We start from the raw sequence: 21,136 nt of genomic DNA on the forward strand, positions 1-21,136 counted from the left end.
ACAGGAAAATACATCTGGAAAAGCACAATAAAAGTACATTATCCTACATGTGTGGAATGAGCTGTCTAGGAGGTTGGGAAGTACTGTCTACAGATCATGAACATCTGTTTCTGCCTGCCTACATATACCAAGTCGTCCTTCCTTTCCCCTAATCGGTCCAAGAACAAATGTATGAATTTAGCTAATTTACAACATAATTGACACATTTCCCTTGTCCGAAAATGAGACCAACATGGAAGATAAACCGGTAAATTTTACAAGGCTACCTTGAACTGAAAATAAGCTTCTCACAGCACTTGCCTTTAGATACAACTACTTTTGGGGTTGAATGCCGCCTGACTGCCTTGACAGAGAAAGTTGCTGCTATACCAGAAATATCCAGCATATTAATGGAGGAATGTACTGAGCCAGTAATCTCACTGATGGATTCCCTCCCCCTTTTCTGTCATGCAGCTCTGCACTGCTCAAATGCACGAGAAACATGTTCACCAAGGAACTGTAACATCTGTGAAACATCTCAGGCCATTTCCGCACATCATTAAAAATAGCGTTATGCCAGCTGAATGGCGTAGCGCTAAATATTATCGTACCTCCTGGCCATTCCTCAGCTTCTTGCTGTCTTGCTGTAGTCTGCTGCCTTTTCGCACTTCTCACGCATCCACAAGCGCTGCTGGAAATGACGGAAGAGAGCAACGCGGTTTATACGCGACTCTCTTCCGCCTGTCAATCAAGCCAGGCAGCCAATCCTCTTTCTCCTTTTTTAAAGGTCCTATGATGACCACAATTTTTTAAAATTAATAGTTCTCCGTTCAAACACCTATGCATCGAATCATAGATGCATAGTGCTTTTTGAATGCCACTCCTTATGGAATCACGAGTCTTGAGTCTTTTAAAAATTAATCTTGTTCCTGATTTGGGGGGGGGGGCTTTAGAGAGGCATGCTTTGTGATTTAACTTTTTGGAAAAAAATATTTTGGCTTTGTCTGCATGCTTGTATGCCTATTCATTGTTCCAGGCAGTTCGACTTAAAAAAAAATCCTGTCCCCTGGAAGATGGGAGAGTGAAGAGGTTACAAGGGCGGGACATTAGAGGCGGAGATAGTGCTTCTTCGCCTCCATACATTTCTTTTGTGTGTAGTCTGCTGGTTGTCCGCTGGGGGAAAGCACTTTTTAAGTTGGTGAATCCACTTTTTCGGATTCACCAACTTGCCCTTTAAATTGGTGGATATCGCGAGTAGTTAGCTGGCTGGATGCAGGAGGTTGGCAACGTCATGCCGAGCGCCTGGAATACAGTGTCTATGAGGGGTGTGTGTGAATATGATGCTAAATTTATGGCATGAGGAAAGGCCCTCACTGTTGATGAAGTACCTGTCCCTGGTGTTACTGAAAGTATAATTTTGCCTTCTTGAGTTTCTCAATCCTGTTCAAATTCATGTTCGTCCTCCCCTTTCCTTCTGCACAATGAACCGTCAATTTCTCCATTACTCAGGGATCTGTATTCACTGCCAGAGAGGCATCTCTCTCCTTACTCCTTGATCATATACGTTCTTCATGGAGATAAATTCATCTTAAAAATCTGGGCCTCTCTGAGTGGAATCTTCTGTCTTCAAATAAAATGCTGAGGCTTAGGACAGAATGTAGAGTTCCCGGGTTTTCGAGGATGCATTTTTATTGTTGTCATACTCCAAAATAAACTGCTCCGTTTGGTATTTAAGTGGGGAGGGTGATTTTAGAAGGCAAGGAAGTGGGAAGCAAATGCCTGGTGGTACAAAGGTGAAATCCCTACCACACCTCTCCTTGGGCATTAGCTCTCATGACAGTCACCACCACCAATGTGCTCTTACCTCTGCTAGGAAAACGTATGTGAACCCATACGTTTTTTTATAGGGGTAAAACTGGGGCGGGGGAAGCATTTCCCCAGGGGGGGAAACAGGCTTGGGAGATAAGAAGAAAACTAGCTAAGTAATGATCTGTGCTTAGTGTGAATATATATATATATATATATCTTTGTTTCAGACCAGTTCTCTGGCCAAGCTACTATAGTGACTGAATGGGTTAGCAGGAGTATGAGCTTGCTCCTGGCCATGAGCATCATTAGAGGGGAATGATGTCCTTTCCCTTCCCCTGGCTGTTTCCAAGCCACTGCTGCCAGCGGTGTGAGTCTGTGAGGGGATGCGTGTACCAATGCTTGAAAAAACAAAGGATCTGGAACCAGCTGCACACAGGATAGAAGGACAACAGTGTGTAAACAAAGAACTTGTTCTGAAATGTTGAAGGCTCCCAGGTAGCACAGCAGCCCTTGGAGCAAGTGAAATCCATCACCGGCTTACTAGCTTGTCAGAAGGCTTGTAGCATGCCATTTGTTGTTTCTCTGATACAGATCTTGAAGCAAAACCTTAGATATAGTAAGCAACAACTTCAACAAGCAGAAGAAGCCAGGAATAAACTTGTCAGTTCCTATTTTCTCTAACCCTCTACTGACAGAAAACCCATGAAGCCTAGATCTTGGGGCTTAATTTGAGATTCATGTCAGTTCTTCTCCCTGGCCTGGCTTTCTGAAGGCTACTCATTATCAATAGTAGCCTACTTTAGGAACAAGATCATTGAAAAATATTCTCACAAGTCACAAAATCAGCCCAGATTGACTCAGGCCAGTGACTCTTAAGATGAGGCTGTGCTGTATATAAAAGCAATATACACTGGACAAAAATTTCCTAGAACGATGGCCATGAAAAAAAATTCTGTACCTTGCAAAATGAATCCTCACTTTGCTATTTTTGCATGTGATAAAAAAACAAAACCAAAAACTACTAGTTTGGGCTGATACTATGATATATAAATATGTTCTCAGAACGTAAAGTGTCTGTCCTTGGCAGCTCATGTTTACTCATACTAAGACAGCTCAGTTTAAAGGTACAAGTAAGAAGTATTAACAAATAAATTCTCCCTAGTACTAAGTATTTCAAACTACTCAGTCTAATGGACAGATTCAAGTCCAGAAGCGACTTAGTGACTGAAGATTTTGGGTGTATAAACTTTTGAGAGTCAACGCTTTCTTTACTTGACTCTTGAAAACATACCCCAGAAGTCATGCTGTTTTCTAAGGTGCTATTTGACTACATACAGGGGTGGCCAGATTGTGGCTCCCCAGATGTCCATGGACTACAATGCTCATGAGTCCCTGCCTGCACATGCTGCAAATCGACATGATTACTTTCTGAAAATAGTCTTACAGACTACATGCTTTCAGTATTACAGTATAAGATCAAATATACAATAAACCTGCTATTATCACAAATATGAATACCACTGAATTCTGTCTGGATTTATAAATCACAAAATGTATGTTTAGATATAATAAAAAAGTACACGTCAATGTCAAGTTCAAATGAATTAAAATACCAGCCTATAACCGTATATTGTCTTTTGTTATTCATGTTAGAGTAGATTTGTGATTTTATAAATCCAACCTAGACCCAATGGTATGTACATAGTCAGATATAACACTGTGGAAAGAAGAAATTTTACTGCTTATTTTATATTTTTTTAAAAAATAACTGTGATACTGGATGAATGTGATTGAAAGAATAATTGTTTTTTATATCCCACTTTTCACTATCCAAATGAGTCTCAAAGAAGCTTACAATCTCTCTCACTTCCTCTCCCCACAACAGATATCCTAAGAGGAAGGTGAGACAGAGAGCGCTGACAGAACTGTTCTGTGAGAACTGTTCTAACAGGGCTGGGCTAGGGTTACCCAACTAGCTGCTTATAAAGGAGGAGTGGAGAATCAAACCTGGCTCTCCAAATTAGAGGCCACCACTCGTAGCCACTACTCCAAGCTGGCACTAAGTACGCTTGAGCTTGGGTGTTTAGTTAAGATCTCAGGACAAAAGCCCTCGCAACCTGACCTACCTTGGGTGGGTGGTGACAGATATCATTCAGTCTTTTGTTCAAGATAAACATCAGACTTCTGGGATAGGAAAGGTCTAAATTAAAGGAAATTTTGAGATGCCCTTGCAGCCAATGTTTTTAATGATGTTAACATACAAATAATACACTGAAGAAGTTTTTCATCACCTGTGCCATGGATGTTCCTTTAATCTTTAGAGAAATCCTGCTTAGAAATTTAAGCATCTACAGACAACATACCCTCTAAAACACTGAGTGGCAGTAGTGACCACATGCAGAATATCCTATAAAGGCACTGAACATGCCACGTGTCTCTACATACATCTGCCACATTCTAGACAGAACAGAAATGGCTATGACATGCTGAATTCCCTTCAAGAATGCTACACTAACAGTCTTTCCTAAAGATAACATTGCCAGAACTTGCTGTATGTAGTATCAGCCCTTTTTTGTTTAGAGGATTGTGAGACACCAGCAGCCATACAAAACAAAACAAAAAGCAGTGTGTTCTGAAACAGCAGAGAAACATGTGCAGAAATGGCTGTGAAGTGCCTGACAGCTCTCATGGATTTCACAAAATGAGTGGCCATATCAAATCCCTAGCAGGAGTTATTTGGGCAAAATATATATTGACACTAAATGCTACCCACAAGCCAAACATTCACCTAAGTCCATGATAGGAAAATATACACTTTTTAAGTGTATTCCTTGTAATTAATTAGTCTCAGAGCATCAGAAACATTTCAACTATGTACATCAGACAATATTCTGAATGCCATAGGTTCTTTTTTTAGCTGAGTCATGGCTCCATTGAGGTAAATACAAGAACACATCCTCTACATGCACCTACCCTACTTCTTCCACCTTATAAATAGGTACTATGTTTGTGTAGAGCAGGAATCATGGCACCACAGAAAATCTGACCACTTGATGTATTGACATTGCTCCATTATACTGCAGATGAAACTGTTCTGAGAAACTGCTTGCTCTTGAAAGCAATTGATTGACAAAGAGTGGCATACAGTCATTTTGATGTGAACAAATGATCCAGGCCTGGATATACAAGCCAGAACTTCTAGTTTATGGCTCAGCAGCTCTTATCCACTGTACCAAAGCCAGGAATAAAAGCTTTGCTCCCAATCTCTCTGGGTTGTAGCCACCTGACTACTTCCATTCTGCAAGAGAAGGGGGAAAAAACTTACTCACTTGTAACTGAAGTTCTTTCAGGTGTCCTCCATCTGCTCCCATCTATAGGTGCAGACGTATATGCAACCAGGCCTTCCAGAAACCACCCTCCAGTGTAGAACTTAACTGGAGTGTTCTCTTCAGTGAACAACAATAACACAACTGCCGAGAACCCTTTGAAGCTGCTCCATTTACCTCATAGTTCTATTTGAATATACTGAGACTGACACAAAAAGGTACACATTGTTTGGGGAAAGGGACCGCAATGTATAGAGAACACAGTTTCTTCTTCAAGAGGCTCTATCCAGTCCCAGTTATAGAAGAGTAGCTGTATTTTCTCCAACATGGAAGGTTCAACAGGTAAACTCAGGATCAGTTAATGGACTTGTCTAAAAGTTATTATTGTATTGAAGAAGAATTATATTTTGGGGGGAAAGCCCTTGTCATATAAGTTCCACTCAGGCTATTCCAAAAATTAACTGACAAGTGAACCAATTACAATTCTAGCATTAAAAAAACAGAACATTTTGCAGATTTAATTGCTATGTTCAAACAAAAGAAGACATTTGGGAGCATCAACCTTTTTAGATGCTTTCTGCATAGAAATATTTGTAGGACAGAGATATTCTTATCTAGTACACTGAAGACCATGTCTTATTTACCCATTCAATAAACAGGGAAATATGGACTATGCACAAGGACAGCATAGATTGCACATGGGATGCAGAAAAATGGACATAAAAGTATTCTGTGCCACATTATACAATTTTTCTGCAATAGTTTCTTATGCTTAAAAAATAATTTACCATGGTAAGTTCCAGGAAGAAAATAAAGTCCTCTACTCAACTCAGCACTTGACTGCTTTTTCAATGAAGAAAGAACCAAAGTCTGGCACAATAGTTTACTGCTGCACAGATGGTTCAGAAAGGTTTGGCTGGGAGCCACTTCACATGTTGTGGAAAGCCCAAGGACTTCATATCAGATATTGAGCCTGAAGTTTCTTGCTGGGAACTTAATTCTCAGGTGCACATGGGTCTAATTTGGATAAGGACCACATACACGAGAAGGCCTTCAGCTTTCCATCCCTAGCATGCCATTTTTGCTGATATGAAATTGCCCTGGGGAATGGTTATTTGCCCTCTTGGTGAAATGTAATGTTCCCAACAAGGTAAACAGTGGCTCCCTTGGGCTATTTCAGTTTGCAAAAACAGTGTGTTAGGGAAAAGTTTAAGCCTCTCCATCATGCATTTTGTGGCTAACTGGCCCTGTGTATACCAGGAATTGAGATCCCAGTCTGAAACTCCCAGTACATATTCAACAGAAACCTGTCTGGCAGCCATGAATCGGCTCTGGCTTGGAAACTACAAATGGAAAGGGCATCTTGAAGAAAAAATAAAGGAGATCCATGGATACATTATCCAGGCTTTTATGAAGTCCAGGAGAACAAAACTGATGGAAAACAGAAACATTTGATTGGACATCATATGGATAGGAGGATGTGGTTGGTGACTAGGAGGTCACAAGGAATTGTCTTGGGAGGGAATGGCTGGCTCCTTTTGTGTCCTTGTCCCAAAGAAATAGCAAGGGCCATTCCGCACCAGGATCTATGTAGCAAATTGGTTGCGGAACGAAAAAACGCCATTTTAAATAGTGGAACTCATCGTTATGCATACCTGCCTTTGTAGTGGAATCCAGTTGCGTTTCTATCGTTTTCCACAGGTTTCCGGCCTCGGCAAAAATCGCTAGCCAGGAAGCGATATTGCCCAGCTTTGTCCCACCCCTGGCCATCAATCAAACGAGCAGCCAATGGGCGGCCATTATCATGCTCCTGAAAAGCCCCTTTCCCTTTAAGGAAGGTTTAAAAAAAAAAGACACACACGTTGCAACGGAGAGACCCATCTAGCTAGCAGGTGGTGTTTGAGCTGCTGTTTCATCGTTGCCACGCTCCCCCTGAGTGAAAAAAAAATACCCCCCCCCGCACGGGCGCGATTTTCGGCAGAAAATAGAGTGAAAAATAAAGGGAAAATAAACCAGCAAACAGGGCTGTGTGTTGCTTGGTGCTTGGTGACTTTAAACAGCTCTAGGGAGGGACTGCAGCCGGGGAAGCCTTGCTGGGTAAACGAAGGCTCGCCGGTGCGTTAATCTCCACTTGCTCCGAGAAAAAAAAATGGCGATCGCTTCGCCAGAAGATCAGAGGAGAGAGCCAGGGGGAGGGACTTTGCAGAAACCGCAACAATGGTAACGCACAGAACTTTCCCGCTAGTGTTGCAGATTGGTTGCAAGAGTGTAGCGCTTTCTGGAGGGTGAATCCACTTTTTGGGATTTCCCTGAAAGCGCTACAACGAAGCGCTTTTTGCGGATCGGTTTCAGGAGTGTTGCAGATTGTCAACGACGTTGCATAACAGCAAATCAGTAGCAATTTCAATTTGCAACCATTGTGCAATTTTGAACGAGTGTGGAATGGCTCCAAGAGTTCAGGATTAGAATGAATGCTGGGCTGGGGATAATGTGATGTTGGCATAACAAATGCAACCAATCAAAAAACTTCATCTGATCTTAAGATTCTCCTGTCCAACTCATAAACTTCCATGGACAGGATGTCAGGAAATCGAGTTTACCTGTTGGCAAGAAGACTTATTAGTGCTGCTGATTGTGAATGACAGAATTCCTGGAGATTTGGGGGTGGAGCTTGGGAAGGGCAGACTTTGGGGACAGGGAGAGCTTTGCAGGGGTGTGAAGTCACAGAGTCCACCCTTGCCATTGTCTCCAGAAGAACTGATCCCTGTTGTCTGAAGATCAATTGTAATTCTGGGAGAACTCCAGGTCCCATCTGAAGGCTGGCAACTCTAGCATGTTCAGTGTACCTCTAAAGAGCCATGAACTTCAACAGACGTAGAAGAACGTAACTCTGGTTAGAATGGCACTAGCAGAGAACTGAAACCAACACAGCAGAAAATAGAGACAGGAATGGAAAAGTGAATTGTGTGGCTTAGAAGCTGAAAGGGAAGTAGGCAAGAGAAGGAATGCAAAGTAAGAGACAGGATGGAGGAGAAAGCATAATGAAGTCAGTTTGAGGACTGAATGGATTGAAAAGAAAGCCATTGCCTGCCTGTCATTTAATGCAGCAAAAGCAATCAGGAAGGTGTGGTAATGGTCTGAGAGACACAGAGAGAGAGAGAGAGACAGAAAGGACAGACAAAAATATAAAATACAGAACTGGCAGCTTGCTAATCTGGGGAGACCAAGGGGAGCAAACTGAAGGTGGCGGCGAGCGCATAGAGCCAGAAGCCCGGGCTGCAGTACATACACTGAGATTATTCCCTCGCGGTCGCGCCTTCCTCCTCTGTCGCAGCCATATAAGACGGTGCACACAGAAACGGGAAAGAGAGAGAGAGAAGGAAATAAATATAAAGGCAAAGGGAGATACAGGGCCAGGGGGAGGGGTGGAAGAATCAAAATGTGGAAAAGGTTGAGGGGAGGAGTGTCGGGAGAGAACAATCAGGTTAATATTGGTCATTAATGCATAAGACCAGTCCAACCCATTGCTGGAGGCTCATCTTCTCAGATAAATGGTTGCTCCTGACAACCAAGATAGACAAAGCTAGACACCACAAAGAGACAGACAGCTCTCAGGAGAGATGAGCCGAGCAGAGCAGCGGAGACAAGAGCAAGGCCCCACAATGTCCCCCAGCCACACCCGACACATGCGGCAACAAGCCCCAGCCCCTGGAACCCTCAGCCACTGTTAAAAGCTGCAACATTGTGTGTGGCCCAGACTTGGACAGTTATCCCAACATGGAAATCTACTCTTGATTTGCTGGATTCTCGCGTCTCTTCAGTCCTGATTTTGTTAGCCCAGCCCAACAGCCAAAGCAAAGGAGCCTGCCTCAGGGCCTAACTCCTGTAACATCTTCCCCTGGGTCTCCCCTCTCCCTCTGGGTCTTCATGCTCAGACACCTGTTTGCTAATTTGCACTTGGAATTCAGTTCCCAAGTGTACATGGGCTTGATTCAGATGGGGACTGTAGTGTGCAGGGAGAGGAAGCTTACAACTTCCTCTATGCCATTTTCCCAACCTGATAGGATGCCGGGCGGGGGGCTATTATGTGGCCTGCACACATGGTGATGGGGCACACCTAGCCTTCCCCAGTGGGGCAAATATAGGCCTCTAGGGGCTTTTCAGCTTGGGAAGGAAGCACAGAAGGAGGCATAGAGTACTATGATCCTTGCCCTAATTGGGTAGTGCAAACCTGGGCATTGGATTCTTACCATGAAGCTCCAGGCACATGATTGTCTGCAAGAACCTTGGGCCCTGCTGAGCAATGCAGAAGTGCAGGCAAGGCCTGGGCAGGGTTTGATCAAGACGGAAGCTGAGTAGGTCTACAGCTTTTTAAGATATATATGGAGTTGGGAAACCCTGTGCATATTCCATTTATTTGGATGGAAGCAGCATCTCTGCAGGCTAACTCTAATAACAGCTGTGTAATCTTGTCAATATACATAGATGGCCCACTTGCCCGAAGGAGCCAAGTAAGGAGAACATGAATTGACCATGTGTTTTTTCTGCTTACAAGGTAAGTTGGTAGGCATTGGTGTTTTCTACAGCTTGAAGAAACTTATGAACATAGATGAGAGTGTAGAATACGGTTGCCAACTCCTGGTTGGGAAATACCTGGAGATTTTGGTTGGTAGAACCTGAGGAGGTTATGATTGGGGGATGGGAAGAACCTCAGCAGGGTATAATGTCGTAGAGCCCATCCTCCAGAGCAACCAGTTTCTCTATGGGAACTGATCTCTGCAAACATGCAGAGATTCACAGTTGCAATTCCAGATCTCCAGGCCCCACCTGGAGGCTGGCAACTCCAGTGTAGAACTAGATCATTCGGTGCCCTGATTCTTGTACTGAATCCAGTTTTTTGCCTTGGATACAGAGAGGAACTATACGTGTGTGTGTGTGTGTGTGTGTGTGTGTGAGTGAGTGAGTGAGTGAGTGAGACAGAATGTGGGGTGGAAAGAGAAAGCGTTTTAGGGATGGGACATCCGTGGTGATCACAGAATGGGGCAAGAAGATTAAGAGGTATTCCTGATGTAGGGCAGATATCGAATTTCAGCTACAAGGTTATAGGCAGTTTCATATAAAAGCATTTGAGATGGCTGGCCCCATAAATGTATGTGTTGAAGAACAATTTTCAGCTCACAGGACTGCTATGGAAGAACAAGAAGTTGGGACACCAAAGCAGCAACACTATTCTTTAATTCCCAGAACAGGTAGTGCTACTTTTAAAGAAGTACAGCCTGTTTTCCTGCTACTGACTGATCAGGACAACATATCTAAGCACCCTCATCAACATTTCACGAGCATTTTTTCAGAGTGCCTTATTCTAGACCAGGGGTGGCCAACCTGGGTCTCTTCAAATGTTCATGGCCTAAAATTACCATGAGCCCTTGTTTGGGACTCACAGGCTAGACCCCTGGGATTGACCCATGTTTTTTCCAAAATGGGAGTCATCTTCCCTATGGAAAACTTTCCCTTAATAGCAACAACACCAGCTTCTCTCTGACCCACACCAACCTAGGCATGGCACTTGTTGCCTACCGATCTCTGGACTCTTGAAGGTGTCTCTGTAGTCACCTTTCAGGTATTCTCCTTCTCACCATTTAAATAGAAACCTACAACAACAACAACAGATTCCAGATCCTATTATTTTCCCAAAGTGTTTGAGAAGTGAGTCAGGGTCCTCTTACCCCTTCTTTTCATGCTTGGCTACCTTCCAGAAGATACAGTTGCAGATTATGGTCTCTTATGGTCTCTTCTGCTGTAGCATTCAGGGGATGGCCTTTTCAAAGTTATCCTGCTAGCCACATGTGTAATGAAAAGTAGCTTGGGAACTGGTTGTATCTGAGGTGAGGGGGGGGGTGAATCCATATGCAGGGCAGAGATATAGGATTTCCTATATCTTATGCTCCCTTCAAATTGCAGTGATTATGCTCCCTTCAAATTGCAGTGATAGCCAGTTCCTCAAAAATATTTATATCCATATTATGAATTGTGGCAGGTGGAGCAGCCATTGAGCCATTTTAGGGCTTGGGGGTGAGTGGGAACAGGGGTATAGCTCACACCAGCTTGGATTATCGTCCTAGATACCAGAACAGCTGATATCAGTTAAAGTATAACTCTGTCCCACTTCTCCTCATCCAGAAAATAATAAATTATATTGGCTAATCAATATTGTTAAAGATGTATCTTTAGCCAGAATAAAGTTCAAGTTGCATGAGGACAACTCACACTCTACCTGATTGGCCCTCAGGAATGTCCACTGTCTCATAGAGGGCCAATGGTGTGTCTGCCCCGCCCCCAGCCTCCTCCTCCTGTTGGAAGAAGAGCCAGCCCCCTTTGCTGGCCCACTTCCCAAAGTGAGGTGGCTTGGAGGTAGGAAGAGGCTCAGCTTGCAGTCCAGCCCCAGGACACTGAACGCAGCCTCTACGCCTATCAAGAGGGTAGGGTGTGGGAGAAGGGGCCCAGCCCCTTTGCAAGCTCTATGGGACCAAGTGTGACCTTTGTGCTCTCAGAAGTCAGGGTGGTGGTGGTGGTAGGGGACACAGGAAAGGCCACCTTCCAGCCCCACAAGGGCCAGCAAGGCCTCTCACTGCATGAGTATGCACCCCCCTGAGAGGGAGGGCCATGGAAGATGGAGAAAATGCTACTGCCCCCACAGGGCCCAGGGTGGCCTTTTGGGTGCTCCTACATGTACCACTGATTGAGGGGGTGCGGGAGAGTCTTCCTTCCTCTATCTTTCTCCTTCCATCCCTCTCCCTTTCACAATTTCTCTTCCTTCGTTTCTCCCTCCCTCTCCCTTTCTCTCTCTTCCTTCCTTTTTTTGTCTTCCTTCTTCCCTCTTTCTTTCTGTTTCTTCCTTCCTTTCTCCCTCTCTCTCTCTCTTCCTTCCTTCCATTTTCCTCCTGTCTTCCTTCCTTTGTTTCCTTTCCTTCCTTTCCTTAGTTCTTCTCTCCTTCCTTTCTTTTTTCTTTCTCCCTCATTCCCCCTCTTTCTTTTCCTTCCTTGTCTGCCTTCCTTTGCCCCCCTTACTTTTTGTCTTCCTTCCTTCCATTTACCTTCTCTTCCTCCCTCCCTCCCTCCCTTTCATTCCTTCCTTCCTTCTCCCTCTTTCTTTTGTCTGTCTCCTTCCTTCCTTCCCCTCCCTCCCTCCCTCCCTCCCTCCCTCCTTCCTTCCTTCCTAAGTGCTTTCAGAGCCTCTTTTAAAAGTACATTGGTATGAAGCATAAGGAAATCTCAGAGTGGAAAACCATTTTAGACTGAGGAGCGTGAACTGCATGTGGGCTGGAGGGCATTGTTTCAGTGCCATCATCCTTCGCCATCCTCTAGGTTAGCGGTCCCCAACCTTTCTCAGGTCAGGGACCGCCTCCAGAGTGAGGGAAGAGCCGATGGCCCGGGTGCTGCGAAAACGCGCACGCGCAATTGCAGCGCATGTGTGTTTTCGCCACCAGGTGGCGCTAACGTGCATGTACGGCAACTGCACACGCGCGTTTTCGCCACTATGGGGCGCTGCACGCGCGGCAACAGCGCGCATGCGCGTTTGCGTCACTGCCATGCCGGCAGCTGCACCTGCCTCTTCCCTTCCTTCTTGCTGCTGGCAGGGGAAGACAGGCGTGGCTGGCGGCGGCCCAGTACCGTGGCCTTTGCGGCCCGCCACCGGGCCGCGGACTGGGGGTTGATGACCCCTCTAGGTGGCTGGGTGGAGCCATCAGTTTTCTAGTGGAAAAAGGGCAGGAGTTTCAAGAATAAAGATGGTGCTATGCAGAGAAAGGCCGGTTATAATATTATAATGTAAAGGAAGGAAATGTGCTTACATGTGTTATGGCAGGAATAGAAAGTGTCAAAACTGAGAAGAGAATGGGCTGTGTGGTAGTGATGGTGTTCTCGATAAATTTATTTATACGTGCTGTTACCTGCCTCTGCAGGGATAGAGGAGGCTAACAGTTAAGCAGGTCTGCAAAGAAAAAGTAGCTTCCTTCCTCCCTAGACAAAAAAAGATAGATGGCCTTCCATTGTGACCTCTTTCTGCTATCCACACATGACTCTATTAAGAAGAGCTGAAAATGTGGGCAGAGATGGGAGGCTCTGATTGTGCCCTGACTTTGGGCTATAGATGTGCAGCATTTAGCAGGTTCCTTCCCCATTAACTCTTTCTCTCGCTTTGAGGCTTCATCAGCAGAAACAAAGCTCATGCAAAAGAGTAAAGGAGAATGGACACCCTTTGCTTTTGTCCATACAACCTGGCTTGCTCCTTCTGCACTGTGCCTCTGGTCACAGCTGCGCAGAAAGCAACATCTGACTCTGTTGTGTCCTCAGTTGTCTTCTCCGGCAGCAGATATTGCAGGTGTTTTCTGAAGACTTTGCAAGAGGCAGTCATTTGGCGCCACAGCAGACAAGAAGAGCAAGCAAGTATTCAGCAGGGAGCAAGAAGCCTACCAGGCCTTGAAGCACAAGCAGCCAGTCACCACAAATCAAGTTCAAAGTGTCCTGGAACGCATGTATAATTAAGGCTCATGGTACCTTGGATTGGTTTTTGCCTCCATTCTACTGAGCAGGCAGCCACACAGCCCAGGGGAGTTAGGCAGGACTGCAGGCCCAACTCTGCCACAGGTTTACCTGTGGGCCTTCCATCTCCTATCCATATTGCCACCAACCTCTGCTGCTTTTGCCACAGCTTGCTCACCTAAGCCTTTAAAGCAGTTGTACCATTCCACATTGACTTGTCTATCAAGAAAAGCTTGAATGGGGCAGATGATTCTGGGATGTGTTGTAGAATGGATACTCAGTTCACACAGAATGTTCACCAGCCTTTGGGGGCCTCATGAAAGTGCATCTCAGGACATATCCAGAACTTCCCTGGAAGATCAGTAATAGGGGCAATGCAGTCCTTCAGGGCATGTGGTTTACCATTCCAGGCTTTTTCAGTGAAGAATTCCCTGGCAAGCTTCTGAGGAACTCTGAGGTTCCCTGAAACAAAGTTTAAAAAATCCTAGCCTTAAAGTAATAATGCCAACTGCTGACGCAAAGGATTAAAAAGGTAAAAGTAATGGTGTCCCCTCTGCAAGCACCGAGTCATGTCTGACCCTTGGGGTGCCGCCCTCCAGCCTTTCCATGGCAGACTCAATACAGGGTGGTTTGCCAGTGCCTTCCCCAGTCATTACCATTTACCCCCCAGCAAGCTGGGTACTCATTTTACCGACCTCGGAAGGATGGAAGGCTGAGTCAGCCTTGAGTCGGCTGCTGGGATTGAACTCCCAGCCTCATGGGCAGAACTTTCAGACTGCATGTCTGCTGCCTTACCACTCTGCGCCACGAGAAGTTCGACTCAAAGGCTTACATATTGCTAAAAGGTCTGTCAGGATGACAGCAAGGTGCTCTCTGTTAGAAACACCTAGAATCTACGTGCCCACTGGGTTGGAGCACATCTTCCACAGCTATCTGTCCACAATGTCCAGCATTGGCAGATGGCCATGTAAAGTCATTCAACTGGTAGGTCTGCCTCAGAGGGAAGGTTGGTGTTTTGCAGCTAGGTTGCATGGAATCGTTGCCAAAGCAGAAGTTTAAGCTTGTTTAAGCTGTGACTGCTGAGATCCCTGTAATGAATTACTTTCTTTGTTTTCAGGTCCTCCCAGCTGAAATGGGAGGCACGGTTATGAAAGACACACTCTTTACTCTTGACACCTTGGTCAAGTCACAGCACTTCTATATTCTCACTTTGCACATAGATACACAAAGGCACAGATATGCTTAGCCCATTGGTACAGCAGTAAAGGCTGATACACAGCGGAGCATGCTAAGAGCAACGGCTGCTTGGCACATGCTTAGCAAAGAGCGCTTCCTCCCCCAACATCCCCTCCCTGCCTCCCACCTTGTAACAGTGGGTGCTGGCATAGCATCCCACAGGCCTGGAGAGGTTGCTACTAGAAAGCATGCTTCATGCCAGATTCAGAAGCGTACGCTACTAGCCATGACAGGCTGCAGGGCGGTAAGTTTCATTTAGCCTTCCCCAATCCCAGTTAGAGAAGCAAAGAGTGGGGAGACAACTAGCATAACAAAACAGCACTCCACAAACTAGTAGAACAAAACCCCAGTCCTGTCAAAGGAATACATTGAACAAAAATTGTGCCTCTAAGCAAGGGCACTTTTTGAGAGGATTAACCCTAAAGCACCGAATGTTGTTAGGATTACAATGGGGAAGCAGTGGGTGAGTGACAAAACCCTAGGAAACCCCATTCCCAGTTCCCTCCGCCCTGTTAAGATATTCTGTTTTATAGCCGGGGAGTGAATGACATGAGATACTCACTCCGAGCCCCCCATCTCCCATTCTCCCACCCATGCAAAGGCACCATTTCTCTTCCTTGAATCATACTCAAAGAAGTCTCAATGGCTAGGATTTGTTCCATTGCTGAGTTCTCATGTCAATTTCTTTAAAATTTCTTAAGGAAAGGGTGATGTCTCCTCCCTGGCATCCCCCTGATCTTTGGCCACAGTGGGATGTACCCACATTTTCAATTCGGGTAATAGAATGTTAGGCCATACGGCAGCCAATGCTGCTGCAACCAGACACTGTTTACTGATGCAAGTTGAAAGCAATGTGTACTAGGCATCTGATGCCTTCAGATAATCAGTGTACTGTGGTGCAGCTCTGTGATCTCAGCAAGACATTAGAAGAGCAAAGAGACCTGCAGGTCTACTCCCCTTTCTCCTTTCATTGTACAATTCAGGCTGGAGTGAGGCTGCCGATAAACATCTACTTATGCTGTGTTACAGACAACAAATGTCTGAGTTGACTGGACTACTTGGTCTTCTAGAGCCATTGAATTCTATAGGACAGAGAACTGCATAAGTGTGGAGCCACTTTCCTAGTTGAAAATGTCTTGGGGAGGATGACATCATTACATTGGTAGTGGAGTGCTTTAAGTGGTGGCAAAGTTGTGACTATAAGGAATCCTTCCTGGGATGGAATTCCTCATAGCATGGAATCGTTGTGATAATGAGACCAGTGTTGCACATTTGCCAAAAAAGAATAAGAAGAGTTGGTTCTTATATGCCGCTTTTCTCTAACTGAAGGAGGCTCAAAGTGGCTTACAGTCGCCTTCCCTTTCCTCTCCCCACAAGACACCCTGTGAGGTGGGTGAGGCTGAGAGAGCCCTGATATCACTGCTCGGTCAGAACAGCTTTATCAGTGCCGTGGTGAGCCCAAGGTCACCCAGCCGGCTGCATGTGGAGGAGTGCAGAATCAAACCCGGCTTGCCAGATTAGAAGTCCACACTCCTAACCACTACACCAAACTGGCTCCAGCTGTAGTGACCTGAAACGGTTGTGTCTACTGAAACCTTGTTGGGGAAACTGGACAGCCCTGGTGAGGGAAATAAGCATCTTTTAAAAAAGCATTGGCAATGGATTTCAAGAGCCCAGCATCTCCTTCCTCACCCTTGACTTTTACTGAAGGTGGTGGGGATCTCAAAGATCTAACGGAAAATACATTCTGGTCAGGAACTGCTTTCAAAGAAATTCAACGCAGAGAGCATTACTTTTCCAAAAAGGGGGACAGGATTGACTATCAATGTGGCGGTGGGGGCCTAAGTGATCCTAGTTAATGTTTTCCCATGAACCTCATTATCTACTCTCCCCCACACTTTTTAACATCCTCACTAAGTCATCTTGGAGAGCCCATGTCCAGCCATTGCTGAGGGAGCTGCATTGGTTACTGGTTCGTTCCCAAATCACATTCAAGGTATTGGCTATACACAGCCTGGGTCCTGCCTACCTGCAGGACCACTTATCTCCTTATGCCTCCTGCAGGACATTATGTTCTGCGGACATGAATCTGTTGAGGATCCTGGGTCCCTGGGAAGCACACCTGGCCTCAACCAAGGCCAGGGCCTTTTCAGTCCTGGCCTCCACCTGATGGAATGAGCTCCATATATATATATATATATATATATATATATATATATATATATATATATATATATATATATATATATATATATATATATATATATATATATATATATATATATATATATATACACACACACACACACACTCTTCAGAAGGTTCAGAGAATTTGACGGTTCAAACATTCTTTCAATTTGCATCAGTATGGGAAATACTAAGCCCAGCATTGCTACCTGCTTGACATATGTGACAGTGAAGACCACTGCTGCCTCTTGGGGCAAGAGAGATGGCAAGGATGGGAAATCACTGTAGTCCTCAAGTTCACAAATGAAGCGGATAAAAAAACCCTCACCTGGTTCTCAGCCGGCAATCGTGGCATGGAGGCAGCACGTCCATGACCTTCCATGGGCAAGTAGGGGTCACTGTCTGAGTAGCCATCCTTTGCCATCTCCCGCATCTCCACAGACTATATTAGGCAAGACAGACAATTAAGTCAGGATGTGGGAAGCCAGAGAGAAGGAAATACCATGTTTCCCCGAAAACAAGACACTGTCCTATATTTATTTTTCCTCAAGAAGACACACTATGGCTTATTTTCAGGGGGTGTCTTATTGGTATTTAGAAAAGTCAGTGCCATCAACAAAGGTGCTTGTGTGGGGTGAGGGAGACCCACAGAGTGTTGCTGGTCAGTGCTGGGGAGGAGCAGCTTTACTGGTGTTTGTGGGGGGTGAGGGAGACTGGGGCAGCCAGTGCTGTGGTGCAGAGGGGCGGGGCATTTATGCTGGCAGTGCTCTGCGCCCCTGTGTGGGTGTCGGCTGTTGCCCTGGTGCCAGAACCTCCCCTCCCCTGTGCTGGTCACCTAGCAACCCTACCGCTGTTGCTGGTTGGTGCTGGGGGAGAGAGACCCTCAATGCTGAGTAAAACACAGCCACAGCTTTACTGCTATGGCGTATATTGTGCAAACATTTAGAAATCATGCTATGGCTTATTTTATGGGTTTGTTTTATTTTTGGGGAAACAGGGTATTCCCCCTGTCTGTACTTGGAGGAGTAGGACAGGCCACTAAGCAGCTCATTGGTTCTCACAAATAAAGCTTTGGAGTTCTTGCTTTGTACCTTTGCTAACAACTCATGTTAATTAAAATGCCTTTCAACAGTTAAGGGCATATACTCAACGCCGTGTGCTCAGACCCCTAGGAGTCAGGGTCAGAAATGGAGCAGAGGGAATGGATGGTCTATATTGCATTCTCTACGGAGAGTGACACCATCACGGTGTGTTCTGAGGATTATGCAAGAAATGTCATACACAAGAAGTCCACAGATGCTGCAAAGCTCTTATTGGAGTCCTTTATCCAGCAGAGCAGAACAAGAGACTACTGGTACAGGTATAAGTAAGGAAGGATTAGGAAAGGGCAGAATAAAAGTCAAATAAATAAAATAAAGGAGAGAGCAATTGAGCCATTCTTTACTGCTGTTGACTCTTTTCCTGGAGAAGCCAATCCTATCTTTCTCCCAGCCCACAGGCTGAGAACAGAACAGTAGTATTTGTTCCAAGAAAGGGAAGCAGTAGAAGGAATTGAGAGTCAGGTTTGCTCAGTGCCACGGTGGTAGCAATTATTTTGCTTCCATTTTGTTTAAATAACCTCCTTACACCTGTGATATGCAATGCAATCAACACTTGCAGAAGGGTCAAGGAGCCAATGCTCCACCAAGCTCACTGAGTCACATTAGCTGAGTAAGGCTCACAGCCACTATTGCCAAATGTACCCCATCACTGACACTGAGCCCTTTGGAGAGACTGAAGATGGAATCAGGGGTGACTCCTCACAGCTAAGAATAGTAGTGTAAAACCCATGGATATTATTGATTTTAAGAGATATACCACACACTTGGGCAGACCTTCCACATGTCTCCTATGTACACATCATTTTGAGCATGACAGCAGTTACTGTCAAGAAACTAGCCTTTCTGCAGCCATTTCTTGGCTTTGCAAAACTTTAGTTTTAGACCTAGTAAAATTATAGAAAATATTGTTGAGATGGAGTAGAAGGACTACCTTTTGAGAAACTTCACATGAACATGGGCCATCAAATCCATATTTTTCTCCATATTTTGGCCTCATGAACCTTATCAGTTTTGTTGTTGTTGGTATTTTGCTTTATCTCTGGAGCATGTTTTTAAAAAGTGTAAGGTAAATTTACATGAGCAAATTAGCATAGTAGGATAACCAGAGAAAAGGCAAATTCAGTTTTGTGATAGATTCACTATGAGCTCCATTAACCTCCATGTAAGGTTTGTGCACTGCAAATCTTGCATGGAGGTTCAATAAATATGGTTCACTGTATGCTTATGGTGCAGCAATAATCTCATGCTTTTTCACATCAAGCAGAAGCTGAAATCAACACTGGCTCCATTCACTATTTGGTCCTGTGAGTTGAGCCTTACTTCCTCTGGCATGATTGATGTCTGATCCTAGTGAAGAGTTGCTTTTTATAACAGACCTTTAAATGTTTATAGGGCAGGGAAAAAGAAAGCAGGGGGAAAAGTCTGGTAAGTGCCTTGCTGGCACGTAAACCACCTGGGAATTGGTCCGACTATTGGGCATATCCTCTGGGTGTCCTCGCTCAGGGCTCCAGGTTCCTGTTTTCTGGAACATCTCCTGGGCTCGCTGTGTGACCCACGACTCACTTTCTTTCATTCCCCCTTCCTGTACGCTCCTATAGGCAAGAAGGAAGTCAGAATACAATAAGCTGCACAATTACTGCACTAGATAAATGACACCAATAATCACTACTGGGTTTAGCACTTCTACTAAACAGGAAACTCCCCATCATTCTATGCCTAGCTTTCCCCTGCATAATATACTGCAGCAAACACTGTTGCCTCTGCAGGCACTGTATGCAATAAGGAACGATCAGATGGAAAAAAGCATTAAAAAAGAAACATTTTCAAGCAAACACTTTTCAAGAGGTTCTGTTCTCCAATCTTCTGCATAGCAATAGGATATAATTTCTGCTGAGTTCTATCGCACTTTTAGGAGATGCTGGCTCCAGAGAATTCCATACTTATGAGGAAAAGTCCCCTGAAAAGCAGGGTTCTGGAAGTCCCATATAAGACTCACATTCCACCTCCTTGATCCAGTTGTGATGAGGGGAGAGCATTCTGTCCTTGGCCACCTTCCTGGGATGGAGACGGTGGTTCCATGCGCTGGAACATAAGCGGTGTCCGGTTCTACAGGAAAGCACAGAATGGTACAGAAACTGGCATCATATATCTAATTCCAACTGGAAAAAAAAACAAATTATAGAAACAACACCTGTAGCTTTTAAAAGACCTCCACTGAACTCTCAAAGGCCATGTTGCAGTTTGCTGAGGAACTACACAATATTACTGAGCCTTCTAACCTTTGGTTTATGCACCCTGGAGGCTAAAATAGTCCAGGAAAATGTCCCATCCCCATTTCCTATTACATTCCCTGATGGAGGAGGACTCACTGTGCCTAGCCTAGCAGCAGCTACCTTATAACTGGGCTCTGCATGCAACTGGGCCCAGTGTCACCCACCATACAGTTGGGCTTGGTGGCAGTGGCCACTGAAGCACTGGGCCCAATCTACTGGTTTGGCCTGCCATGCAACTTGGTCCAGATTGAAAGCAGCAGTGGTCACTTCATAACTCAACCAGACTTCTCCCAGCGGGATGCTGCTAGAAGAAAGGAGAGAAAGCTGAATGTGGGAAAGAAAAAGGTAGGTTAGCTGGTGGGAGGAAAGGAGAAGACGAAGCAGGAAAAAAAGAGAGGCTATGGGGACTGTCAAGGAAGAGAAAGGAAAATTGTGGGGAAGGGGGATACTAGAGGAATAATATGGTTCCTGTTGTGTATGCAGTCCTGCTGAGGAAAATGATTGAAGTTCGAGGCAGGATTTGCAGCCTCTGATTGGCTCAGAACTGGCTTGCCTCTTTGTGGAAGCCAGTGAATTTAAACTGACTAGTCACGGCTCAACTGGCCGGCCGACAGTAGGACCCTCTAAGGATCCAAACAGTTTAAACCTACATGTCACCCACAGCTGCGGGTAATCCATTGTTTGA

The 21,136-nt window shown here is 45.1% G+C and overlaps 1 protein-coding gene and 1 long non-coding RNA gene across 15 annotated transcripts in view; one reads left to right on the plus strand and one right to left on the minus strand.

Moving 5' to 3' along the window:
* The window catches only part of CACNA1A (calcium voltage-gated channel subunit alpha1 A), a 406,947-nt gene that overhangs the window by 16,761 nt on the left and 369,050 nt on the right, over positions 1–21,136 (minus strand). For 12 of the 14 annotated variants that reach the window (XM_077327283.1, XM_077327280.1, XM_077327282.1 and 9 more), the window contains 4 exons: positions 20,175–20,284; positions 19,632–19,770; positions 17,407–17,520; positions 8,404–8,439 (listed from right to left, as the gene is read on the minus strand). In XM_077327283.1, coding sequence (XP_077183398.1) covers positions 8,404–8,439; positions 17,407–17,520; positions 19,632–19,770; positions 20,175–20,284 — 399 coding nt within the window. The remainder of the gene's footprint in view (positions 1–8,403; positions 8,440–17,406; positions 17,521–19,631; positions 19,771–20,174; positions 20,285–21,136) is intronic. The other 2 variants (XM_077327292.1, XM_077327288.1) reach the window with 1 other exon arrangement.
* The window catches only part of LOC143832624 (uncharacterized), a 41,347-nt gene that overhangs the window by 14,645 nt on the left and 5,566 nt on the right, over positions 1–21,136 (plus strand). The gene's annotated exons all lie outside the window — the stretch shown is intronic.

Source organism: Paroedura picta, chromosome 3 (genome assembly GCF_049243985.1).
Source record: "Paroedura picta isolate Pp20150507F chromosome 3, Ppicta_v3.0, whole genome shotgun sequence".
Lineage (NCBI taxonomy): Eukaryota > Metazoa > Chordata > Lepidosauria > Squamata > Gekkonidae > Paroedura > Paroedura picta.